The sequence below is a fragment of the Neophocaena asiaeorientalis genome, unplaced genomic scaffold, assembly GCF_003031525.2.
Source record: "Neophocaena asiaeorientalis asiaeorientalis breed wild unplaced genomic scaffold, Neophocaena_asiaeorientalis_V1.1 scaffold1, whole genome shotgun sequence".
Classification (NCBI taxonomy): domain Eukaryota; kingdom Metazoa; phylum Chordata; class Mammalia; order Artiodactyla; family Phocoenidae; genus Neophocaena; species Neophocaena asiaeorientalis.
In genome coordinates this window covers 3,091,984-3,109,892 of record NW_020171981.1, presented here as the reverse complement: position 1 = coordinate 3,109,892, position 17,909 = coordinate 3,091,984, and the positions used below count along the sequence as shown (strand labels likewise).

The following is a 17,909-nucleotide window of genomic DNA, read 5'->3' as shown; positions in this document are numbered from 1 at the left end:
GAGGACGAGGCGGCGCCCGTCTGCATCGGCTCCTGCCTGGTGGACATCTCCTACAGCGAGACCAAGAGGAGGCACGTGTTCCGGCTGACCACCGCTGACTTCTGTGAATATCTCTTTCAGGCTGAGGACCGGGATGACATGCTGGGCTGGATCAGAGCGATCCGAGAGAACAGCAGGGCCGAGGGCGAGGTGAGGGCCCGGCCCGGCCCCAGCCGGGCCAGGGAGGGCAGGGCAGGTCCCGGGCGCCTCTCGCCTGCCGGGATCCTCCCTTCACCGGTCTGAGCCTCAGTCCCCTCCTGCATAAAATGGGCTGACAGGAGTACCCCCTTGCAACCGTGCCCTCCAAGGGTTTGGTGTGAAGAGACGATGCTTGGGGCAGTGGCTCACAGAGGACCTGGCGTCTTTAGTGTTCCATGACTGGCAGGAACAATAATAGCTGTAGGAACGACAGTAATTGTTGTTATCGTCATCGTTATGACCGCCTTGGGCAGGCTCTGGCACAGAGGGGTCAGCTCCCGGCCAACCTCAGCCTCTTGCTGGAGGTTTGGGAGGCGGGGGTCTCCTGTGGAATTATTACAGAAAGGGGTGCCCCTGGGCCAAAACTGTGGCTGGCCCCTCTGACAGGGCTGGCCTGTCTGCAGGGGCACAAACACATTGACCTTGGGAGGAGGCCAAGGGGATTGGCCTTGGCAGCAGGCAGCAGGGCCTGAGCCAAGGGCTTTGGCAGGGACTCCAGGAGCATTTTTACATGGCGCCCCCTCCTGGGCAGCTGCAGCTGCAAGCTAGGAGCCTGGGCTGGGCTTTCTGCCTCCGCCCACCCCCTCCGCCAGGTGCCTCTGGACACCTGCACAGAGTCATGTGGGGGTCCTGGGCTTGGCGGCTGGTCTCTGCCAAGAGGATGGTGTGGCTTGGGCCCTGGTCCAGATGTGCAACTGCTCTGGCCACAGGTAGAGGGGCGCTAGTGCACGCTGAGGACACCATCTCACTGACCCAGGCTCTGCCTCCCCAGGACACTGTCATTCCTCACCGCAAGGAGGAAAGCACCTGAAATTTGGGGCCCTTTTCTGGGGTGACTGGCTGGGCTGTCCCCGACAGGCGCTATCTGAGGGTCCCAAGTCACCTTCATTATTGCAATAGCCGCCCCTCGTGGGGCACCTCATCGGTGCCTTGCCAGGACTGTGATGAGTGCCACGTGCATAATTCCGCACCCTAGCCCTGAGGTTGCCACGTTGTCTCCCCATGTTACTGCTGAGGAGACTGAGGCTCAGAGAGGCTAAGTGGATTGCCCAAGGTCACACAGCTGGTGAGGGGGTGCTCGGGAGTCCAGCCCTGGTCTTCCTGGCTCCAGGGTCTGCACCCTTCAGCTGGCAGGTGGAGGAGAGGGGAGGCGAGGCCGAGGCAGGGGCCACGGAGAAGCCCTGGGTGGGCTGGCCATGGGCACTGATGGGGTCTGCTTTCTCTTCCGCCTCCTCCAGGACCCCGGCTGTGCCAACCAAGCTCTGATCAGCAAGAAGCTTAATGATTATCGCAAAGTGAGGTGAGGCCCAGCCCTCATGGAGCAGTCCTGGCCGTGGGGTGGGAGACACCTTGGGTAGAGGTCGTCCTCCTGGCCCACCTTCAGACCTGAGGGTGGCCCCTGAATTGCCCTCTGCTGGGGGCAGTGAGGGTGGCAGGGGCATTGAGGCCTCCAGTCCCCAGAAGGGCATGGACGGGGTGGAGGGGAGGTCCGAAGAGGTGGGAGGCCAGGGCAGGTGGCGTGCTGGGTCACCCCAGTGAAGACCTCTCCCCTCTTCCCACACAGCCATAGCTCTGGGCCCAAAGCTGATTCCTCCCCCAAAGGCTCTCGTGGCCTGGGGGGCCTCAAGTCTGAGTTCCTCAAACAGAGTACAGCACGTGGCCTCAGGACTCAGGACCAGCCCGCAGGGAGCAAGGGTAGGAAGGCGGCTGCTAAGGGGGTGGTGTGCACCCATGCGTGGGGAGGGCTGGTCGGCCTGTGGGTCTGCATGGGAGCGGAGGGCCTGTGTGTGTGTGTCAGGTGGTGTGTGTGCCTGTAGGTGTGTGCCACGGTTATCCTCGTGTGTCTGCCCATGTGTGCATGCCTGTGAGGGTCCGGGGGCCCTCAGGGTCTCAGGGCTGGGAGGGCCCGGAGCCTGATTTCCCTCCATGACATCCCAGCCTGTGTGGTCCTCCGGTCTCCTCGTGTGTCCCTTCAGGAGCAGGAGCCTCATCCTCTCCGCAGGCAGCCTTTTCCATCTTCACACACTTTTGGCCATTAGAAAGTTCTTCCTTCAGCTGTACCAGAATCTATGGCTTCCACCTTGTTGTTTTAGCCATACAGAAGTCCTTATATTACTCTGAGGCCTCTCTTCTCCAGGGTAGACACCTTCATCTCTTTGGCCTTCTCTGCTGGGATATTATAATTTGCCATCAGCCCTCAGCATCCCGGTTGCTTCTCTGATGGAGTCCCCATACGTCCAGTGTGTGAATGTGGTGTGTGAGCGTGTGTGACCTAGTGTGGTGGCTGCCCCTCCCCGAGCCCCCAGCTCACCCTGCCTCTCTCTGCCTTCCCCAACCCCAGATGACAGTGTCTCCACCCCCAAAACCCCCTGGGGCATCAACATCATCAAGAAGAACAAGAAGGCAGCCCCCAGGGCATTTGGGGTCCGACTGGAGGAGTGCCAGCCAGCCACAGAGAACCAGGTGGGTTCCCGCCGTGCTCCAGAGCCAGCAGGGAAGTGGGGAGACCGAGACACAGAGAGTCAGAGCTGCAAGGGACTTTGGAGCCAGCTCTCCACCGCGTCTTACAGACACAGCTGGGGAAGCAGCCCTGCGAGGGAGCAGCAGAGTTGAGACAGAGCCCAGAATCCCTGACGCCCAGCTGGTGCTCTTTCTCAGATCGTGGCGAGGCTTTGGTGCGATTTCTGCTCCCAGACCGGAGACAGTGAGAGCCTTAGTAACCACCAGAACCCCTGGGGTCTGGCTTTGCACTGCCCCCATCTTGTCCTCCCTACCTCTGGCCCACTGGTGGAGAATGCTGTTCTTTTTGTCTTCTATTGAAGTGTAGTTGCTGTACAATATAATATAAGTTACAGGCGTACAAGGTAGTGGTTCAGTGTTTAAAGCTGATGCTCCATTTATAGTTATTATGAAATATTGGCTGTATTCCCTGTGCTGTACAGTACATCCTTGTAGCTTATTTTCTACCTAATAGTTTGTACCTCTTAATTCCCTAGCCCTATACTTCCCCTCCCCTCTTTCTTCTCCCCACTGGTAACCACTAGTTTGTTCTCTGTATCTGTGAGTCTGCTTCTTTTTTGTATATTCACTAGTTTGTTTTATTTTTTAGATTCCACATGTAAATGATATCATACAGTATTCGTCTTTTTCTCTCTGACTTATTTCACGTAGCATAGTGCCCTCCAGGTCCATCCATGTTGCTGCAAATGGCAAAATTTCATTCTTTTTTATGACTGAGTAGTATTCCATTGTGTATATATATATATATAGATAGATAGATAGATAGATAGATAGATAATCTATATATAGATATACATCACATCTCCTTTATCCATTCATCTTTTTCTTTTATCTTTTTTTTTAATCCATTCATCTTTGATGGACATTTAGTTTTCTTCCATATCTTGGCAATTGTAAATAATATTGCTGTGAACACTGGGGTGCATGTATCTTTTCGAATTAGTGTTTTTGGTTTTTTTTGGATATACTGAGGAGTGGAATTGCTGGGTCATATGGTAGCTCTACTGTTAGTTTTTTTGAGAAACCTCCATACTGTTTTCCACAGTGGCTACACCAGTTTACATTCCCACCAACAGTGTACAAGGGATCCCTTTTCTCCACATCCTCGCCAACATTTGTTATTTGTGGCCTTTTTGATGACAGCCATTCTGACAGGTGTGAACTGATATCTCATTGTGGTTTTGATTTGCATTTCCCTGATGACTGGCGATGTTGAGCATCTTTTCATGTGCCTCTTGGCCATCTGCATTTCCTCTTTGGAAAAATGTCTATTCAGTTCTTCTGCCCATTTTTTAAGTTGGGTTTTTGTATTATTATTTTTTTTTTGGCCGTGTCTCGCGGCTTGTGGGATCTTAGTTCCCTGACCAGGGATCGAACCTGGGCCCCCAGCAGTGGAAGTGCAGAGTCCCAACCACTGGACCGCCAGCCAATTCCCAGGTCGTTTGTATTTTTGATGTTGAGTTGTATGAGCTGTTTATGTATGTTGGCTGTTAATCCCTTATTAAGTCGGTCATATCACTTGCAAGTATTTTCTCCCAGAGAATGCTGTTCTTACTCTTCCTAACACCTCTGCCCTGCTGTGTCCCCAGCGTGTCCCCCTGATCGTGGCTGCATGCTGTCGCATTGTGGAGGCACGGGGGCTGGAGTCCACAGGCATTTACCGGGTGCCAGGCAACAACGCAGTGGTGTCCAGCCTGCAGGAGCAGCTCAACCGTGGCCCCGGGGACATCAACCTGCAGGATGAGGTGAGTGTGACTGGGGGGCGTTGGCCTATGGAAGGGGGGCCAATGTGGTGGTGTCTGTTGTGTTCATTGTACCCTGTGGTGTGCCTGGCACTGGGTCAGGGCCCCAAGGCAAGACGCAACTTGCCTTTGCAGGCCAGCCGTGGGGAAGGGCATCACCCCAGCTGCAGCCATGGCCTGAAAGCCCAGAGACAGAGGCTGGTAGGCGACAGTTTTTTGGGCCTTGAGGATGAATAGAGTCCACGAAAAGCCAGCGAAAGCCAGGAAAGGGCACTCCAGGCAGAGGGAACAGCCTGGGGAAAGGCGTGGGCCCCTAAGGTTTGCCGGCAGTCCATACCTTCTCTGTAAAGGGCCAGGTAGCAAGTATTCCAGGGCTTTGGTTACCACATGGTCTGTTGCAAACCCTCCTCTTCCTTCTCTTCCTTCTTTTTCTTCACAATCTTTTAAAGATGCAAAACCCATTCTTAGCTCAAAGGCCACACAAAATCAGGTCGTTGGCTGGATTTGACCTACGGGCCAAGGTTTGCAGACACCTGGTTAGAAGGGGAGTATATGGTGTTTGCTGGAGCGGCCAGCAACGTGGGCCGTTGATCAGATGAGACAAGAGCAGCTTGTGAAGGGATCTGACAACGACACAAGAGTTTGCAGTAGGTTATAGTAACTATAAAGGGAATATAACCTTTAAAAATTGGGAATCACTATGCTGTACCCCTGAAACATATAATACTGTACATCAACTAGACCTCAATTTAAAAAAATGATGTGTTTAGAGCAGGAATAAAAAATTACATACCGGGGCTCTGGTTCCAGTTAAGATAGAGCAAACATTCCCTGATGACTGGCGATGTTGAGCATCTTTTCATGTGCCTCTTGGCCATCTGCATTTCCTCTTTGGAAAAATGTCTATTCAGTTCTTCTGCCCATTTTTTAAGTTGGGTTTTTGTATTATTATTTTTTTTTTGGCCGTGTCTCGCGGCTTGTGGGATCTTAGTTCCCTGACCAGGGATCGAACCTGGGCCCCCAGCAGTGGAAGTGCAGAGTCCCAACCACTGGACCGCCAGCCAATTCCCAGGTCGTTTGTATTTTTGATGTTGAGTTGTATGAGCTGTTTATGTATGTTGGCTGTTAATCCCTTATTAGTCAGTCATATCACTTGCAAGTATTTTCTCCCAGAGAATGCTGTTCTTACTCTTCCTAACACCTCTGCCCTGCTGTGTCCCCAGCGTGTCCCCCTGATCGTGGCTGCATGCTGTCGCATTGTGGAGGCACGGGGGCTGGAGTCCACAGGCATTTACCGGGTGCCAGGCAACAACGCAGTGGTGTCCAGCCTGCAGGAGCAGCTCAACCGTGGCCCCGGGGACATCAACCTGCAGGATGAGGTGAGTGTGACTGGGGGGCGTTGGCCTATGGAAGGGGGGCCAATGTGGTGGTGTCTGTTGTGTTCATTGTACCCTGTGGTGTGCCTGGCACTGGGTCAGGGCCCCAAGGCAAGACGCAACTTGCCTTTGCAGGCCAGCCGTGGGGAAGGGCATCACCCCAGCTGCAGCCATGGCCTGAAAGCCCAGAGACAGAGGCTGGTAGGCGACAGTTTTTTGGGCCTTGAGGATGAATAGAGTCCACGAAAAGCCAGCGAAAGCCAGGAAAGGGCACTCCAGGCAGAGGGAACAGCCTGGGGAAAGGCGTGGGCCCCTAAGGTTTGCCGGCAGTCCATACCTTCTCTGTAAAGGGCCAGGTAGCAAGTATTCCAGGGCTTTGGTTACCACATGGTCTGTTGCAAACCCTCCTCTTCCTTATCCTCTTCCTTCTCTTCCTTCTTTTTCTTCACAATCTTTTAAAGATGCAAAACCCATTCTTAGCTCAAAGGCCACACAAAATCAGGTCGTTGGCTGGATTTGACCTACGGGCCAAGGTTTGCAGACACCTGGTTAGAAGGGGAGTATATGGTGTTTGCTGGAGCGGCCAGCAACGTGGGCCGTTGATCAGATGAGACAAGAGCAGCTTGTGAAGGGATCTGACAACGACACAAGAGTTTGCAGTAGGTTATAGTAACTATAAAGGGAATATAACCTTTAAAAATTGGGAATCACTATGCTGTACCCCTGAAACATATAATACTGTACATCAACTAGACCTCAATTTAAAAAAATGATGTGTTTAGAGCAGGAATAAAAAATTACATACCGGGGCTCTGGTTCCAGTTAAGATAGAGCAAACACACTCTGTCCAATCTTTCCTACTGATTACATCTAATAATCCTGGACAGAACATATAAAGTAACTATCAAATAACTCTGAAAAGTGGATAACAGCAGACCAAGGAGGTAGAGTGCAGCATTCCAAAGAAGATCTAGGCCGTCTAATGCAGACTTCCGAAATGTCTGTCCTGTCTAGAAATGTTTCCGTACTTTCACTACAACTCGTCATTTCTGCTATAGAGAGAAATGTTAATATCTCTAAACAGTGTTCACAATCCTCTTTTGGAGAATTCTGGATTCCTTCAGAATTCTGCTCTAACAATCATCTCCTCTTTCTCTTGTGCTGTGAACTGAATCGTGTCCTCCCAAAATTTATACGTTGAAGCCCTAACTCCCAAGATGAGTGTATTTGGAGATAGGGCCGATTAGGAGGTAATTAAGGTTAAATGAAGTCATAAAGTCAGGGCCCTGGTACAATAGGATTAGTGTCCTTGAGAAAGGAGACACCAGAGAGCTCCCTGCCTCACCTGCTCCATCTTCTAAGGACACAGCAAGAAGGTGACTGCCTGCAAACCAGGAAGGGAGCCCTCATCAAAAACTGAAAGGGCCGGCACCTTGTTCTTAGATTTCCCAGCCTCCAGAGTTGTGAAAATGTAAGATAGTCTTCCTGTCCTTGGGAAGGAACTAGGGAGACAAGATAAGTATGTGTGAAATAGTGGACAGGAGAAAAAGCTGGTTCTCATCAAGGACCAGATTGTTTGAGAGAATGCTGGGGACTGGAGCAGGTGTTTGAAATCTTTGAAGGATGAATAGGAAGGCAGTCCAGGCAGCGGGTGATAGCATTTTCCAAAATCCCAGAGAAGGGTCTGAGTGTCAGGACAGAGAATGGACCCACCTCCTGGGCTTGGCAGTGGAGAGGGTGAGGCCCAGGGCAGGGGACAGAGGGCTTTTGATGGCTTCACTAAAGCCTTTGACCTTGAGCCAATGGACAGTAGGGAGCCTTTGATGGCTTCTCAGCTGGGGAGGCATAAATGAGAGTAGGGTTTGAGGAAGTAGTGCTTTAGCTTACGCCTAATGGATACGAACGAGGGAGGCCCAGAGCAGGGCATCTAGGGAAGAAATTACTGATATTGTGGGAGGGGTCAGGAGGTCTTGGTGGTCCCAGGGGGAGGGGGTAAGGAGGATGGGAGCAGCTCTAGGAGTTGGCTGCATGAGAGGGAGGAAGAAGGGGTAGGAAAGAGCTAAAAATTTGAGCTGCAGGCTGGTGGTATCTGTCCCTGGCAGACCAGGGGAGTAGGGCAGGAGAGGGAGGATGTGTCAGGTAGGGACCGCATTGGACTTGGAGTGGTGGTAAGTCACCCACATGGGGGTGATGCATAATCGGGCACTAGACCGAGGTGAATTGGGGAGTGAGCGTGGGGTCACGCTGGGGCACAGAGGTGAGACGACGGAGGGAGCTGCCGTCTGGGGAGAGGGTGGGCATGGGAACTACAAGGGCCAGGCTCTGAGTGGGACAGAAGGAGAGGGCAGCTCAGGTGAGGCTGGGGATGGGGGGGCAGATACTTAGGCATAGGAGGGGTCACGAGGGACAGGGCAATTCTGGGATCTAAGGTACAGCATGGTGATGGTAATTAAATATTGTATACCTGAAATTTGCTAAGCTATTAGACCTTAAGTATTCCCAGCACAAAATAAAAGGTAACTATGTGAGGTGATAAGTGTTTTAATCAGCTTGATTGTGTGAATCGTTACACAGGGTATAGATTTATCACATCAATCACATTGTATATCTTAAATATATACAATTTTTATCTGTTAATTATACCTCAATAAAGGTGGAGTAAGTAACAACAACAGAACAACGAAAATGGCACTATCACCATCCATAATTTGTGAAATTCATCTTTGTTGAAAAATCTAGAGTTCATATATTTTTTATTGCTCTTTTTATTTCATGATACAGATATTCCACAAATAATTTATGTATTCTTTAGTAGTTAAGCATTTCAGTTTCCAGTCTTTAGCCTTGATAACCTTTTCTCCAATGGGGGGAAAGAAAGAAAGAAAGAAGGACAGGGCAAGGCCTTGGGTTTGGCAGCTGGGAGATGAGAAGAGCCTACACATGAGGGCCAGGAGGCAGTGGAGGGAGGTGGGCAGGAGCCCACACTGGGTGCGCACATGAGCTGGGCCTCATCCAGGGAGAAGAGGGACCAGGGTGGGGCCGTGCCGTGTGTGTTGGGTGTGTGATTTTGTCTCAGACATCAGTTTGTGTCATTTGTCACGGGGAGTGCTAGAAGTTAAGCGTACCATCGAGCCTGTGGATGGTTTGGCATTAAGTTGTGGACCCGTGGTAATGAGTGTGTATATTGTTGAGTTGTGTGTCTTTGTTGGGGGTATTCTGTTGCTTTCTGGACATGAGTTATTCTGAGCAGTTCCTTTCAAGGGAGTTATCCTTGACTTTGTGCAGGCTGATGGTGCCCCCTGGTGGACAGGAGAGACACTGAGCCGGCCATTCTTTTATTCATTCTTGTATTCAACAACCATTTATTTAGATCAGATTTCTCAACCTTGACCCTTTGGGCAGAATAATTCTTTTTTGTGGGAGGTTATCCTGTGCACTGGAGGAAGTTTAGAAGTATCCCTGGCCTCTGTCCACTAGATGCCAGTGGCACCGCCCCCCCCCGCCGCTTGTGAAAACCAAACGGTTCCACACACTGCTAAACGTCCCTGGGGGCTGAGTTGCCCTGGTTGAGAATTCATGATTTAGACCATTTAAGTGCCAGGCTAATAGGGCTGGCTAGGTGATAGGAGCGCAGTGGGAATAAAACAGACAGGATCCCTGCCCCTCATGTGGCTTACAGATCCGCCAGGCAGGAACAAGGAAACTAACGCATACAGGAATGATCCACTGCGGTAAGTGCCACAGAAGGAAGAAAAGTCAGGGCTGTGCTACAGACGGCGGCGGTGCCGCGATGGTCGGGTCGGGGGAGGCCTCTCCGAAGATGTTTAGATTCGGGGCGAGCCAGTCATGTGAAGGGCAGGGGGAGGCGAGTTCTAGTGGAGGGAACCAGCCAGTGCAAAGGGCCTGAGACAGGAAGCCACCAGGCATGAACGTGAGCTGTGTCGTGGATGAGGAGAGGGGTCCGGGGTGACTCCCCTAAGTGGGGGGGCGCTGGGAAGCAGGAGTTGGCACCAGCAGGCCTAATGGAGGTCCAGTGGGCAGGCTCGTGCGGGGACGGGTTTTGCTCACCTCTGTCCCCCACAGTGCCTGCACCAGGGAAGGGACCTGCTTCTTTCTCTGCGTGGACAAATGTCCGAGCCCACTGGGCTGGCTGGAGCAGGGGGGTGCTGGGGCCAGGTGGTGGAGGGGCTAGGACCTAGCTGGGGACTCTTTTCTACTGTGATGAGTCTTCTTAGCCCAGACAGTCCTGGTCTGGGGAGAGCTGGCTATGAGTGGGTCCCAGAGAGGGCCCAAGCCGGGCTGGACTGGGCTCTAGGGCTGGACAGGCATGGAGGTGTGGGCACCTGGGCGGGGCCTGGCTGGCTCTGAACCTGGGGGCGTGGAGGTTTGGGCACCTGGGCAGGGCCCTACCTGTGGCCTGATGTCATTGCCCCTCCCCAGCGCTGGCAAGACCTCAACGTGATCAGCAGCCTGCTCAAGTCCTTCTTCCGAAAGCTCCCTGAGCCCCTCTTCACCGACGGTGAGTAGGGGTGGAAGTGGAAGACGGGAGGAGGAGGGAATACCTGTCTAGGTTGCATCCTGACCACTTTTTAAATTGGGTGTGTTGGTTTTACTTTTGGGGGTTTTTGTTTTAATACAAAAGAAGCACATGCTTGTAAAAAACGTAGGTAGTACAGATATGAATCAAGTAAACACAAGGGTCCCCGTCATCCTCCCATTCCCTGTCCGCAGAGGTTATCCTCACACTTTCTGAGCATTTACTATGTGCCAGGCACCACTCCCTACAACTCCATGAGGTAGGTACTATTATTTCCCCTCTATAGATGAGGAAACTATGGCACAGAGAGGTTAAGTGACTTGCCCAAGGTCACAGAGGTTGTAAGTGTCAGAGCCAGGGTTCAGCCCCAGGCATCTGGCTCCAGAGCCCAGCTCTTGACCATTTGCTGAGCTGCTTACTTATTAACAGTGCGTTGCGTTTCCTTCCAGACCCTCTTACACGTGTGACAAAGACACACTCGCATATGTAGGGCTTGAAGATGGGCGGGTTCAGTGGCGCGCTGGTAAATGTTTCACATCTGGCTCTCAAGGGAAAAAAGCCGTGATGTGTAGCATTTTCCAGTTTCCATGGTATAAATACTCCCACCACGGCTGATTTCAAGCTCCCAATTTGCTGTCACCAACATGAAAGCCAAACACAGCTGGTTGTCAGAAGCCCATGCGGGCGAGCGGCTCCAGCACACCACTGCTTGAGTTCTTAACAGAAGGAGGCTTATAATTTTGAGATTCACTCGTGTCAGTACAAAGAGCTCTACCTCATTCTTCTTTTAAATCAACCACATAGTTTTTCCTAGGCTGAATAGACTGTAATTTGTCTAATCACTCCCCTACTGCTAGCTATTTAGGTTGTCTTCGCATTTTTGCTATTTCGAAACGTGTTACAGTGACTTTCCTTGCCTACGTTCCTGCACACCTGGACCAGGGTCCCGGAGGTGGATTCGTAGACATGGAATTGCTGGGTTAAAGTCCTGGAAAACATTTTGAAAGCTAAAGTCAAGTTGTACTCTGGGGAGGCGGCCCTAGTTCACACTCCCAGTCGCAGCGTAAGAGATTTTGCTTCCTCACATCCCCATCGGCACTGGATGTTATTAATATTTTAAACTTTTGCTGATCTGAGAGAGAGAACACGGCATCTCACTATTGTTACCATTTTCATTTCTGTCGTTACTAAGAGATGAACTGTCTTTTCACTAGTTTATTGGCCTGTACCGTTTCCTCTGTAGCTGCTCGTTCAGACTATGTGCCCATTTTGCTACTGGGTTCTTGGTCTTTTTTCCTATTGATTTGTAGGAGACAAGCTCTTTGTACATTATGGATATTAACCCTTTATTAGTTTTTGTAAATATTTGCTCTTGGTCTGCCATTGCCTTTTAACTTTTCAGTATGGAAATTGAAAACAGTTATTTTATGTACAGTCAAGCTGTTAACCGTTAATGGATTCTGTATCTCATGTTTAAGAATGCCTTATGATTATAAAAGTATTTTCTTATTTTTCCCCAATATTTTAATAACTTCTGTTTTTGGCTCTGTCATGCAATTGAATTTATTTGTGTATTATGTGAGCTAGAAATGGATTTATTTTCCCAACAAGATAACTGACTTGAAGTGCTGCCTTTATCTGTCCTGATCCTTCATCACCTGCCTTAGCCCTGCTGTCTTTTTAGTATATTTCAGTATCTAACAGGGCAAAACCTCCCTCATCATTCTTCCAGATGAATTTTAGGATAAACTTAACACATCCCATTTTTTAAAGTTTCCCATGGACTTTTTCTGAAGGGAGTTGGGGGAACGTTGACACAGAGGGGGAAGGGTATTTGGAGGCTGAAAGACCCCTCCCTCTTTCTAGGTAACCTTCTCTTTTCTCTTCCAACCTTGTGGCGTCCTTGTCCTGGAGGCTGGGGCAGGGACCCCTTTTCCAGGATCAGTAGGCAGCTGAGATCTTATTTCTTCCAAACAAACACACCTGGGCTATCCCAGGTCAGCTGCGCACCTGAGGGCAGCCGTGGTGGGTTTGGTCACATGAACACAAGGCCACAGAGTCCCCCCCAGACTGGAACAGCCTCGGCACAAAACACTGACCTCCCGGCAGGGCCTCCTCAGCCTGGAGGCCCACCTCTCTAAAGAGTTCTCACTGTGTTCTAGACAAATACAATGACTTCATCGAGGCCAATCGCATTGAAGATTCGAGGGAGCGGATGCAGACCCTGCGGAAGCTGGTGAGGAGAGGGGTGCTGCTGGGCAAAGGGCAGACTGCACAGGGCGAGCACCTCAGCAAGCCCTTCTCCCCTCAGGGCCTCGGTTTCTCCATCTATGCGAGGAGGGGCAGTTAGAGGGTGGATTCCAGATCCGCTGAGATACGGCAGCGGAGCCCCTTTGGGGTGTGGTGGGGAGGTGGAGGTCATCACACCCTGGTTCCACGCCCCTTCTTTCTCCCACCCAGATCCGGGATCTCCCAGGACATTACTATGAAACACTCAAATTCCTCGTGAGCCATCTGAAGACCATAGCCGACCACTCGGAGAAAAACAAGGTGGGTGGAGGCCCTGATGTGAAGTGTGGGGGAGGGAAGCCTACCACGGTCTCCTCAGCGTATTCTTTTTTTAAAATAAATAAATTTATTTATTTATTTTCGGCTGTGTTGGGTCTTTGTTGCTGCGCACAGGCTTTCTCTAGTTGCATCGAGCGGGGGGCTACTCTTTGTTGTGGTGTGCAGGCTTCTCCTTGCGTGTCATCACACCCTGGTTCCACGCCCCTTCTTTCTCCCACCCAGATCCGGGATCTCCCAGGACATTACTATGAAACACTCAAATTCCTCGTGAGCCATCTGAAGACCATAGCCGACCACTCGGAGAAAAACAAGGTGGGTGGAGGCCCTGATGTGAAGTGTGGGGGAGGGAAGCCTACCACGGTCTCCTCAGCGTATTCTTTTTTTAAAATAAATAAATTTATTTATTTATTTTCGGCTGTGTTGGGTCTTTGTTGCTGCGCGTGGGCTTTCTCTAGTTGCATCGAGCGGGGGCTACTCTTTGTTGTGGTGTGCAGGCTTCTCCTTGCGGTGGCTTCTCTTGTAGCAGAGCACGGGCTCTAGGTGCGCAGGCTTCAGTAGTTGTGGCACATGGGCTCAGTAGTTGTGGCGCACGGGCTTAGTTGCTTCGCGGCATGTGGGATCTCCCCAGACCAGGGCTTGAACCCGTGTCCCCTGCACTGGCAGGCAGATTCTTAACCACTGCACCACCAGGGAAGTCCCTCCTCAGCGTATTCTAAGCTCCTCCAGGTTAGATCATTTCAAGCCCCTCTGGCCACGCCCTCCTTCTTAAGGGTTGTTCAGTCCCCACCCCTTCCCTGCATACTGGCCTGTGCTTCTCCCTGGAGAGCCATCTCCTGAATTTCTTAGGATCTTCCCTCTGAGGCAGAGAGCCTCAGAGCCCTGGGTCTGTTGGAGATCTGTCCTCTGATCTAGCTCAGATCCCTTGTGTTGCCTTTTCCTAAGCAAACCCCTTATATCTTCTGATTCTGCGGTGGAGGGGTGGGGGAAATGAGGGGAGCTATAGGATTCCTCCCGGTCCTAAAACACCCTTGGAACTTCCAATGGGTCCTCACTCTGGCTTCTCCCACTGCGAGCAAGCACAGTGTGGGTGTGCAGGTGGGGAACTGCCCATGAGTGCCGGGACTGGCGTGAGTGGGGCTGAAAGCTGGCCTGTTCTCTACTTACCAGGCACCTCCATGCCCAGCAAGGAGGCATCCGGCCCCTAAGCCAGAGTCAGCTCAGGATGGGGTCGGGCTGGGGGCCTGAGGGCCCAGAGTGAGGGAGGCCTGGGGTGCTGGAAGTCAGAGCTCACAGGGGTGTTGACGCTCATCCGCTTCCCTCCCCTGCCCAGATGGAGCCCCGGAACCTGGCCCTAGTCTTTGGGCCGACGCTGGTGAGGACGTCCGAGGACAACATGGCGGACATGGTGACCCACATGCCTGACCGCTACAAGATTGTAGAGACGCTAATCCAGCACGTAAGCAGCTGCCCTGGCCCAAGTCCCCCTGGGCACCTGGCTCCCGCTTGCCTGGGTGGATGTGCTCAGGGAAGGATGAGGCAGCTGAATGAAATGCTGCTGAGATGGTGGATGCCCTTCAGAAGCAGTAGGCTGCATTTTAAGGCCAGACGGGAATGGGTCCTGAATCCCTGTCTTTCCAGGATATTGCATCCCCAGCAGGAGGATCAGGAGGCCCTGAGCTTCCAAGATGCATGTGAGGGTCGGAGGGAGGAGGAAGGTCAGGGAAAGGTGCTGCCGGGTTGGAGGGAAGAAGGGGTGAAAGAAGGGATGCCTTCAGAAGGTGGCCCCCAGAAGAGGTGTCCTGGCAGAAACGGGCAGACAGGTGCAGAGGCAGGGACAGAGCTCTCCCTGCAGGCCCACTTGAGACTTCAGGGAGAAAATGGTGATGCCCGGGATAGGGGGAGGCGGATGTTGCAGGGCGGATGATGGGCTGGGGCAGGATCCTGGCTGCATGTTCAGTGTGTCTTGGGCTGGTCACCTTCCTCTCACAGCTGCCTGGAGGCCCCAAGAGCCTGGTGTTTCTAAGAATTCTTATTGTTATCCACCACGGGATGAGAACCCAGAGTGGCCAGCAGAGGGCGCAGGAGACCTTGGTTTTCCAGAGCCAAACCCAGGGCAGCACCACCCCCTTCTGGGGCCCTCAGGGATGTTTTTATGAATCATAGATTTTTCCATTTCCAGATCTTGGTGTGGCCTGTGGTCTAGTCCACAAAGAATGGAACCAGAACCCTCCTGCCAGGAGAAATAAGATTGGCAGCTGGTCAAGGGAAAGGAAACCTCAGCCTCCCCCACCTCATAGACACTTTAGGGAAAGGAAACCAGGTCATGTTACTCCCATCTTACAAGATGAGGGGGACTCAGAGAGGCAAAGTGATTTGCTCGAGGTCACACAGCTAATAAGTAGCAGCCCCGGGATTTTAAGCTAGGACTGTTTGACCAAAGCCTGTGCTTTACTCCCCAACCAACTGGGAGGTCTGACTCCTGGGGGCTTTGGAGTGAGGGAGATTGGTCAGAGTTAGCTAAGTGAGGCCATGGGTGGACTTTGGTCATGCTGGCTGGCCTTGTCTGTTTGTTTCCTTCCTTCACCACGTGTCAGGGCCCTGAGCCATAAGAGGGTATGTCGAGGCCTGTTCGCACTCTAACATTGGGACCACTAGCCCAGAGGCCCACTCCAGAGCTGTCGGGGAGGCCAGGGCTGGTGAGCAATGTCAGGGATCCTGATGTGGCCTTGGTCTGGGGAAGCCTATCTCTCTTGGAAAAGTTCAGCTCCCCAAACCAACAGGGAGCCGTCGGGGTCCCCATGAGTGTATGCTTTGTGGTGGGGGCAGGGGGCAGTGGGAAAGAGAGGCTCCTAGTGAAGTCCCAGGAAGCCCAAGGCCTGTGGTCAGCTGGGATGTCAGGAACAGCAGTCTTCAGGGAGAAGGAAGGCCCAAAGTGTGTCTACTTACCCTCCCTTAGGGTCCCGGGGGAAGTCCCCAGCCAACAGCGGCTCCTTGTCTGGGCAGGGTCGGGGGATATGGAGCACATCAGTCTCCTTCATAGGTGTAATCCCAGCACCAAGCCTAGAGCCTGGCACATGGCGAACACTCAGTGTTTGTTGAATGAATGAATGAATGAATTGCTGTTGAGGTCATTGCCAGTCTGGGCTTTCCCACTGAGGGATTCCTTCCTGGGAACTAACTGAGCGTGCAACCCTCCATTCTCTGCCCCCTTGGCATAAGAACATAACCAGCCCTGGACTATTGTCGAGGGAATGAGATACCCCCTCAATTCACATTGAGCCCACTGAGCCCGCCCACCTAAGAGGCTCTGTATACAGCCAGGGATCAGTGTAGTCACGAGCTCAGGCAGGGTGGGACTTGTGACAGAGACTGCTCTGGCTCTGGCTCTGAACCCCTGGCCACTCAGTGGACGGTTGGAGTTCATGGGCGACATGACCTCCTGCTGGGAGTTTCAGCTGCAACCATCACCTGGCCCCCCTGCCTAGGACTCCTGGTTTCTGTGGAACTCTTGGACAGCAGAGCTGGAAGGGGCCTTAAGGCAGCAGAGCTGACCTTGCCTTGTACAGAGGGTGGATACTGAGGCATAAAGAGGAGCAGTGACTTGCCCGGGGTCACACAGCAAGTTAATGGCAGAGTGGAGATGAGCCAACCCGGCTGTTCAGCTGCCCATCAGTAAGTCAGCAGCCAGCCCATACTCACGTTTACTAAGTCAGCTGGAACCCAAACGAAGACCGTGCCAAGGCATTTGTTCATTTATTCACTCAGCACACGTGCTGACTCCTACCACGTGTACCCTGGGATTTCTCAGCCTGGCACTAGTGACCTTTGGGGCCAGATCATTCTTCTTTGTTGGGGGCTGTCCTGTGGCTTATAGCATGTTTAGCGGCATCTCGGCCAGATACCAGGAGCATCCTTCCACTTGTGACAATTGAAAATGTCTCAGGACATTGCCAAATGCCCCCTCGGCGGGCAGAGTCGCCCCAGTTGAGAAGCACCGGTGTAGAGGTTCAGGGCACTGCCTCTGGAGCCAGCCTGCCTGAGATTGAACCCTGGCTCTGCTCCTTATATGCTGTGGGACCCTGGACAAGTACTTATTCTTTTTGTGCCTCCATTTCCTCACCTGTAAAGTGGAGATAATAATAGTACTTACCCCACAATGTTATTGTGAGGGTTGCATGAGTTGTTATCTGTAAGGCACTTAAAATGGTGCCTGGTTAGGTAGTGTTATATAAGAGTTAGCTCTTGGAATTACTTGGCGGTCCAGTGGTTAGGACTCCACACTCTCACTGCCAGGGGCCCAGGTTCGATCCCTGGTTGGGGAACTAAGATTCCACAAGCTGCACGGCGTGCCATCCCCCCCCCCCCCCAAAAAAAAAAAGTTAACCATCATCATCACCACCACCACCAACATCGTCATTCCATGCCAGATACAAACGCAGGTGCTGGGAACACGGAGATGAACGGAACTCAGGCCCTGCTCTGAAGACATCACTTCTTCATGCTCTGGGCTATGTCCAGGGAAGCCCCGTGGAAAGACCCAACCCAGCCCTGGGCGTAGAGCTGGGACTATAGTCAGGGAGTTTTTGAAAGACACAAAGAATTTAGCCAGGCAGAGAAGGGAGAACGAATGTTCCAGGCAGAGGGAACAGCATGGGCAAAAGCAGGGTGGCATGAGCTAGCATGAACTCTTCCAGAGAACCATGGGCCACCCGGAAGCTTCCTGTAGACTTCCAGGTTCCCAGAGCACTTTTAGGTTCCCTCAAACCCGAGTTAGAGGCTGGCTTCTTAGGGCTCCCTCTGGTCAGCCTGTCTCCGGGGACTGCACCTTTTATTAACAGTAGCTAACATGGGGCTTCCCTGGTGGCGCAGTGGTTGAGAGTCCGCCTGCCGATGCAGGGGCCACGGGTTCGTGCCCCGGTCCGGGAAGAT

General features: G+C 52.3%; 1 protein-coding gene across 1 annotated transcript in view; it reads left to right on the top strand.

The window, feature by feature from the left end:
* The window catches only part of ARHGAP23 (Rho GTPase activating protein 23), a 70,341-nt gene that overhangs the window by 42,272 nt on the left and 10,160 nt on the right, over positions 1-17,909 (top strand). The window contains exons 12-20 of the mRNA XM_024745965.1: positions 1-189; positions 1,476-1,537; positions 1,802-1,932; positions 2,579-2,700; positions 4,347-4,502; positions 10,316-10,394; positions 12,575-12,648; positions 12,873-12,962; positions 14,311-14,436. The exon at positions 1-189 is cut by the window's left edge and continues 99 nt beyond it. Coding sequence (XP_024601733.1) covers positions 1-189; positions 1,476-1,537; positions 1,802-1,932; positions 2,579-2,700; positions 4,347-4,502; positions 10,316-10,394; positions 12,575-12,648; positions 12,873-12,962; positions 14,311-14,436 — 1,029 coding nt within the window. The remainder of the gene's footprint in view (positions 190-1,475; positions 1,538-1,801; positions 1,933-2,578; positions 2,701-4,346; positions 4,503-10,315; positions 10,395-12,574; positions 12,649-12,872; positions 12,963-14,310; positions 14,437-17,909) is intronic.